The sequence below is a fragment of the Aplidium turbinatum genome, chromosome 15 (genome assembly GCF_918807975.1).
Source record: "Aplidium turbinatum chromosome 15, kaAplTurb1.1, whole genome shotgun sequence".
NCBI classification, from domain to species: Eukaryota; Metazoa; Chordata; class Ascidiacea; order Aplousobranchia; family Polyclinidae; genus Aplidium; species Aplidium turbinatum.
Genome location: NC_137486.1, coordinates 14,334,482 through 14,342,706, shown reverse-complemented (window position 1 = coordinate 14,342,706; position 8,225 = coordinate 14,334,482). Strand labels below are relative to the sequence as shown.

Here is an 8,225-nt window from a genome sequence, read left to right as displayed (position 1 = left end):
CAATAAACATATCAAGTTCTGTTACTTTTCTCTGGTTTTGATAACGGTGAAAAGCAAAGATTTTAATTCGATAGTGTCGCTGCCGATTGGACATACCCTGATAAAACCTATGATTCAGTCCAGACTTTTTGCCAAAAGCAAAATAACCTACAGTATACTGAAACGAATACATTGCAAACAGCATTTTCTGCTTCACGAGCAATGCTACCAAGCAAAATATGTGTGCTTTTGTAATTACAACATAACATGCAAAGCATAAATATAAGATAAAGTATTAAAACCCACCAAAAACATAAAAAAACATAAAACAATAAATACTACAAAAAGTGTTCAACGCCAAGCAGAAAGCCAAGCAGAGCAAATTAAATCAAATATAGTTATTACTCTCTAAGTCTAAACCCTTGACAGCCTGTTTCACCCTAAAAGGAGGATCATCACAAGGTCCTAATATAGGGACCTTTTGATGATCCTCCTTTTAGGGTGAAACAGGCTGTCAAAGGTTTAGAGAGTAACAACTATATTTGATTTAAAAAAACATGTATGCCTAAAGTACTAGGCCTATATTAAATATTTGACGTTATTTCAACTTATTGGTGCGAAGAAAATACGTCTCCCGACGAACTACAATCTGTCCAGTTTTTATGCTGGGAATGTTCTAAAGATAAATAGTGGGCATGAGAAGGCACGTGAGAAGAAGACGTTATGAAAGGATAATCATTAGAATAACCACAATTTGGAAAATCCACCGATTTGTTAATATAACGTGTCTGTACGCCATGAGTGTGCTGCATCTGCTTGTAAGGATGATGCCGGTAGTATTGGGTGTTGGAAGAAATGGGGAAAGAAAATCGTCTTTCCGCAGAATTGTGACTGTTCAAATTCTCACTTATTTGATCGCAAGATCGGAGGGAATCAGAAGACCGATGGAATGCTGCAGCATCTTTTATTGGCATACCATGTGGAAGATGATGTTCATCGACAGTGCAGCTGTCCACGTGTTCTTGTATGTTTAAGGACACGTTTCTTTGAACACCACTATGATTTAAAGACTGAGAATTTTCTAACCCAATGCAACCGATGTTGGATTCAGAATGTCTTTGACGTTGTGGTGGAGCTTGACTTTGAGGTGATCGGACAGCAGTAGATGACGCTGAAGATTTTTGGCACCGGAATGACTGCTCAGAGTTGACATGTTTGTAAAATTGTTTTTGAACTGGAGATATTTCTTCTTTTTTTACACACATATCAGTAGTCTGTGAGCCTTGTTGAAGATTAGAAAATGTCATAAAATTTGTAACTGATGATTGGGAAGAAACTGTCTGGTGTGATAGAAATTCAGGAAACTTCGTCTGCTCACAGTCATATGAAAATTCACTACCTTGATTAAATTGGTTGCGTTGGGTCAAAGTAGCATTTGATGAAGTATTGTCATCTTGCATGGATTTGTTGGTCGAAACTGTACCGGATTTTTCGGTCCAAGGAGCATTAGAGTACGTCATTCCTGAACTTGTGTGAGGAGAATACATAGAATCCTCAACTGAGTAGTTTATGGGACTATCAGCAGGTTCAGAAGGCTGGCCATAAGAGTTTGCATTGCTTTGGGAAATATTTGACAAAACGTCTATGCAAGGGGAAGGGTAGTTATTTGAGTCGAGGTTTTGTCTTTCTATAGATAAGCGATCACTGGGGCTAATTGGAATTGGAGAGTACTGAACATATTGATCGTATTCGGTGACATAAAAGTCTTTTTCCGCCGGAGTTGAATTTTTCATCCTCATAGATTCATAATTAAGAGTGTTATTGCAAGCGTTGTCTGCTGTAGAAACTAATTGAGAAGTTTTTGGTCGCGAAACATTGTGCAGGTTTCTTCTTATAATTTGAGAAACTTCTTCACCTGTATTTGACGCTTGAGATGAAGATGCAAGGATGAAATCAGAAAAAGGCTGGTAACTTGCCATACTTTGCTTTTGATCTAGTGGCATTTCTACGGAGGTAGGATGTTGCATGTGCATGGATGAAGTGCTAGCTGGAGACTGACACACCCCATTTGGTGAGAGCCGTTGGATGGATGACTGCGCTTTTGGCTGTTGCTTTAAAACTGGATTTGCTGACAACGATTGCTGACAATCATTTTTGTCTTGTGTTCCTGTGCACACATCTTCTTGTTTTTGGTGTTTTTCGTTCTGTGATTTTTGATTAATGCTGGATTGGCTGGATTCAGATGAGCTGCTTGCGGTTTTGCTTGCTTTTCGTCGACGAGGTTGATATTTATAGTCAGGATGATCTTTCTTGTGTTTAATTCTCAATCGCTCTGCTTCATCAACAAACGGCTTTTTTTCTCCCTCGCTCAACAACCTACACAACAAGTTGTAAGTTTACACACTATCAACACACTGTCACTTTACCCATAACCAACATTAAGATTGAGAACAAAAGTATGCGTGAACTATAAACATAATTGTAGAGCTGTTTAGAGGATATTTTGGGCTCGGTACCAATCAGATCTTCGGGGCCCCTACAGCAAGGTACTTTCAAAAAAGTAAGACACCTCTAACAATATTCATAAAACACCCCAAAGAAAGAGACAATGCTTGTAAAAATAGATTGGTTGTAAACACACAGTAAGCCTACCAAACTAATACGAGGTGCTTGTTGATAAGAGAAAGATTTAGGGCTCCAAAACTATATCACGGGCGCGGTTTCAAAAGTAGGATATCCCTTGAACCTCTATCAACATTAGCCTACTGCATGACTGGTAATTTCACCACAAATCAAAGTAAGGTAAAAAGTCGGCTTATTTTAGTTTTGATCAGTAGTTTTGACAGATCCCTGAGTTTTGATTCCACAGTATGGCATTATAACCGTTGCTTCAACTCACCTCCATAGCTTCCCCAACGTTTTGCTCAACTCTGCATTATGAAGATGGGGATATTGATCAGCTAGCTTTCTTCTTGCAGCCTAAGAAGTTAAATATAAAAAAAATTATTAAGATGTTGAAACAAGACAGTTTAGCTGCGGAATTTAGCTAAAACAAACTTCATGCATTTATCGTTTTTCAAAGAACCTACAATGAAATACTATTTCAGCAATGGGTTATCATTAAAATCAATATGGATTATGGAAACAACCGTTACTAGTATTAACTCGACAACGTTTTGTATTTTAACTGACTCAATGTCTTCTCACCTGTGCCCAAACCATGAAAGCGTTCATAGGACGTTTGACATGTGGCTTGTACTTGTGTGAGCCATTCATGCGAGCAGGCATTGGTACCAGCGTCCAATCATACCCTTCTAGAACTTGGCTCACTGCTTCTTTGATATCTTTTGTCATGTTATCTGCTTCTTTTTCAAAATTTTGATCTTTGTTTGACGTGCTGACATCACTGAGTTGTGTGCTTACAGTGACTGATGAAAGATCGTTTTTCACGGTGTGGGTTTCGTGCAACAAGTTATCATAAGATAAATCGTCACTTGTCGACTGCTTTGAGTCTATTATAGAAGCAGCTGCTCTTGCAACTGCTGATTTGACATTGCAAAACTGGCTCAAATCGTCAGAAGAAAAAGATAGTGATGAAAGGTCAGTGCCGTTCGTTGGACATTTTCTGTTAATTTTTTCAAATATTTCACAATTAGGGTGCTCGTCGGACATGCTTTCGTGTTTGTAGCTGCTTCTGGACACACTGCAATGCATTTCTTGATTGGAAGATGGTGATAATGATGGCCAGTTGTCTGTACAAACTGAGCTTGCATGATGTGAGGCTAGGATATTGGCAATATTTGCTTCACCAACCAAAGTCATTTTTTTGTTCATTACAAAATCAACTGAGAAGAAAATTAAATAGATTATTAAATACCATTTACCAGCTATTTGACCAAGTATCTAACAAAAAAAAAAAAAATATATATATATAAAATACTTTGCATATTAACTGTTAAACTTATAGGTCTTGAAATGTTTAGCCATGACTTATCAGCTCAAGTTTCCTTTCGATTACAGTTGCTGATCTGACTTTCAAGGATAAACTTGATGTCTATTTAAACTCCGGTTTAACCGCAAATTCTTCTCTTATTTCCTCTCTCGTTTGCTCTCTCGCTGCCATGACGCGTGTGTGCGTATGCTTAAATTTTTAGGATACGTTGTTCTTCGATACGCGTGCATTGTTCTGCACTGAAGCAATTCTTGAAAAAAAACAGTCATTTTTATATTATTTCTAAAAAAGTCAGCAGTTCGCAGTTGCCTGTTTTAAACTTATCACGTCATTCTTTAAGCCTGTGCATATAGAACGAATGCTCTCTCGTACGCACCCTTGCGGTTTGGTTATTACTTTTGTAGGAATCAAAAAAGTAGGTGTATTAGATTTTTTCACATTTTTAAAACAATTTCCGAAATAGGTCTACAATTGACATTACTATTTGAAAAGTTTTTGTAGTTTGTGCAAAATTGTTTTTCATTCTTAATGGTTTATAAATTCACCACCTTTCAAATAAAAAATAATGAGAACGAACGTTAATTTCATTGCGTCACTATAAATCAAAAGGCATTGTTTGATAGAGTGTGCCTTTGCAAAAGCGATCACGCCTTGGCGTACACAAGACTTTGAGATTGTGTCTTTGGAAATGCGCTGTTTAAGAAGAGCTGTAGCCTGCAGTTAATCTAAAGTATCTGACTCAACTTCAAAAGTCCTTTTAAAGACAGAATCTAGAAGCATCAAATCCTTCCAACTCTAGACGTGACAAACTTATTCCAACTCCCAACCCTTCATATGGCTATATGTAAAATAACAAGGTTCCAGCCAGCTGCGTCTATTTTTTGACGTATCGTATTTATTAAAGTGTCTTATTGCGAAGACAAAGTCACTTGCTTTCAAGCAGTGTCGAGACGTCCTTTTGAACGTTGTGCAAGCGCTTTCACCAGTATCACCACCTAGCTACGCAGCCGACAATTAAAGCAACACAATTTTCTTTCTTGTGTTTGTGTTATTGACCTATTTGTTTGAAGAGAAGTCAAAAATATGCCTTTTGCATGTAGACTACCCCTAGGAAAAAGTGAATGCTTATCCGACAACAATCTATTGTTTAGATTTAGAATGTTGGGGTCATTAGTTTCGTATTTTTGTGCTTCCTACGTGTTAATTTTTCTTTTCACATTTTAATGTAGTAAGATGAATACTACCAAAAAGTGTTTTCTGACATTTAGTAGTTTTTTGGTAAGAGCTGTGTCTGTGTGCATATCATATCAACTTGTAGGGTCTGACTATGTTATCGTAATCGCGTTTTTTGAAATATAAAGTTTAACAAGAGTAATACTTTTCTTGGAAATGGTAACTCAAACCAAAATGACAAAAAAAAAAAACTTTCTCCCTACTACACAGACAACACTTTTTATTCGGTTGTGGTTGAGTATTTTTGCGGCAAAACAGTAATATTTTGAAGTCCTGACATTACAGCGCAATTAGTTTGTTCCCAGGTCACAATGATCACCTAAAATCGTTTGACAGACGACTGACGAGCTGTAATCTGGTTATTTCAACCTTACGATGCACGGAGCCTTTTTTGCTTCGTGACGTTTTGTTCAATTTCACGCTTTCTCACATCTCATCTCCTCTGACGAGTGACCAGCATAACTTGCAAGGTTTTTCGTTTCAATAATCTCACAATGCCGCGACGACTCTTGTCCCATTAATGCAGCCGTACTTAACCTTTTGCCTTGTCGGCACCACCTTGAAATTTCCAACCAGTTCTTGCACCCGTTGCACCCCCTCCCAGGATTGGCTGAAAAAGTAATAGTCGTCTACAGTTCGAAATGAAATGAAACCTGGTAAAACAACTTTGCTTCTTGCGTCATATTATAACAAACCTTGATAATTTAACATCCTCGCACCACCTAGGCACAGGTCACGCACCCCTTAGTGGTGCGTGCACCCCTGGTTAAGAACCCCTGCAGTATTAATGGAACATTATTTCACGGTAGTCCGCGCTTTTGTTTCATTCACACTTTATATTAATTTCATTTTCTAATTTAAGCCATTTCGTTATATAAGATAAACAATTCGATTTTACTTTTATAACTTGATTTGGTTAAAAGATCATAGCTTTTATTTCATTAAATAACATCATCACGAAATGACAACAATATTTTAAAAACGATAATTAACGTATCTTTATGTAGATACGTGTTTATAGAGAAAGCGTAACACACGCTACAGCTTACTCAAAGGAAGTATTCGTGCAATACTGTAAACTCTGCGATAAGATTTCCAATCTCATGTCACCAGAGATTAGGCTATCTCATGTTTGGTCAAAAAGATGAATGTTAGATTTCGGTATCAATTACAACATGACCTGCAATTGATCTGGTACAGAAAGTTACACTCATTTCAGTATACTTAGCTATTTTTAGAAGGTGATGGTGTAAGAATAGACTTTCTGTTGCGAAGTATTTAGGTTTAGGTTTACCACCCAGTGGCGGATCCAGGAGGGGAGGGGGCGATTAGGGTTATCGCCCCCTTAAAACACAGAAAAGTAACTTTATTTTGGAAAATTTGCAAAATCGAATTAATGCAGATTTTAACAAACACATATCACTATGTTTTGTTAAAATCGCCCCCCTAAGACTACTTGATCCGCCCCTGTTACCACTCGTCCTTAGAGGATTTGTCTTTCGATCGTTTTGAAGTACAGTCAAACTTCCATACTATGCCACCTTGCTATTATGCCACTCTCGCTACTATACCACTTTTAATCGTCACCAACTAAATTCAATAGAAAATATATTTACTATGCCACCCTTTACTCTCGCTACTATGCCACATGAGAGTGCAGTATTACTGTATTAATGAAACAATAAATGCTACAAACGAAATGATTAAACGGCTGTAAAACGGCAAAAATATATGTATGTGTATGTAATGTGTTCTCTTAAGTTACCTACTGTAGCTCAGGCCAAAACTCTGAGGAATCGTCAGCTGGCGCATGTTCTTTCGGCGGATTTCGTGCACCTCGTCGTCTAGCCGATCGCATGCTTGCATCACGCTGGGCTTCCCGCTTCTCTACTGCATGAACTTCCGGACAGTCCTCCATGCCCGCTGGGCTTCCTCAGACAAAACGATTTCCTCCTCAACAGTTCTCGTCATCTTCGCTTTCAATCGGCTCCTCGCTGCGCAATATCTCCTTCGCAATCTCATCCAATGTGAAAAACCCACCAGGCTCGAGGCGCTTATCAGCTTCAAGAAAGTCAGACAACTCGATCTCCACGTTCTCGTGCATCTTTTCTTCGGCAGGCAGCGCTTCCCAGATCTCGAGCAGATTAACATTGTCTGGCTCAGATTGGATGTCCTCGTACATTATTATAATCATACAACGCAACGTGGCATTACATTGTCACGTCACAAGGCTGTTTTTACAAACTCTAGCTACTATGCCACTCTCGCTACTATGCCACTTTCTCTCGGTCCCAAAGGGTGGCATAGTATCGAAGTTTGACTGTAGCTTAGAAAATGGATTCCTTGGAGGACACTAAAAAATTCCCAAATAACATTCATTCTTAAATTTCTTATCGTTATGAATATTATTCTTCCTTTAGGTGCAGTTGATTAGATTATAATCCATACTTTTTAACTTGATAGGTTGAGTACCGAACTGTTAACTATTTGTCTAATTTGCTTTCAAACAGATTTAGACCTTTGACTTGCATACAAATGCAACATAACTAAGAGTAACGCACGCCGACCACAGGTTGGACAAAGCTGGTTTAGATTATGATTTTGAAGCAGTGCAATTCCTGAAAGCCGTTTTTCAAATACGTTGTAGCGCATTTCAGATCAAATTGTTTTGACATTTATAACCTTTAATTTAATCATCTTAACCCTCGCCAGAAAATATAAGCTTTCACGTATTTGTAACATGCTTTTGTAGTGCTTACAAAACAATTAAATGAGCTACAATGTGGATTAGGTTGCCATTTTTGCACTCAAAACAGACTCACAAATTTTGTGAGTAGGCTACTAAACACATCCATCATTTCAAATTACTTAATTAGGCCTACACTGTTTTGTAAAATACGCAAATCAGTATTGTAGTGTCGTGATGTGGCATAAAACAAATTCTCTTCTTGGAAACAATTTTGATAGATGGCCTATAACTTAAAAACACAAGTCATAATTTTTATAGCTTTTTTTTGGTGTGAAGACTTAAGTTCATTGTTGCTACATCCTAAGCTACAAA

General features: G+C 37.8%; 1 protein-coding gene across 1 annotated transcript; it reads right to left on the bottom strand.

Annotated features, from left to right (window-relative positions):
* Nucleotides 1–587: 587 nt before the first annotated feature.
* On the bottom strand, nt 588–7,082 carry LOC145783992 (uncharacterized). The gene is made up of 5 exons (XM_082595751.1): nt 7,001–7,082; nt 5,595–5,774; nt 3,187–3,824; nt 2,879–2,958; nt 588–2,355 (listed from the first exon to the last, which is right to left on the bottom strand). Exons 1-5 carry the CDS (start codon nt 7,080–7,082, stop codon nt 588–590), a joined length of 2,748 nt encoding a protein of 915 aa, XP_082451877.1.
* Between the last annotated feature and the right edge of the window lie 1,143 nt (nt 7,083–8,225).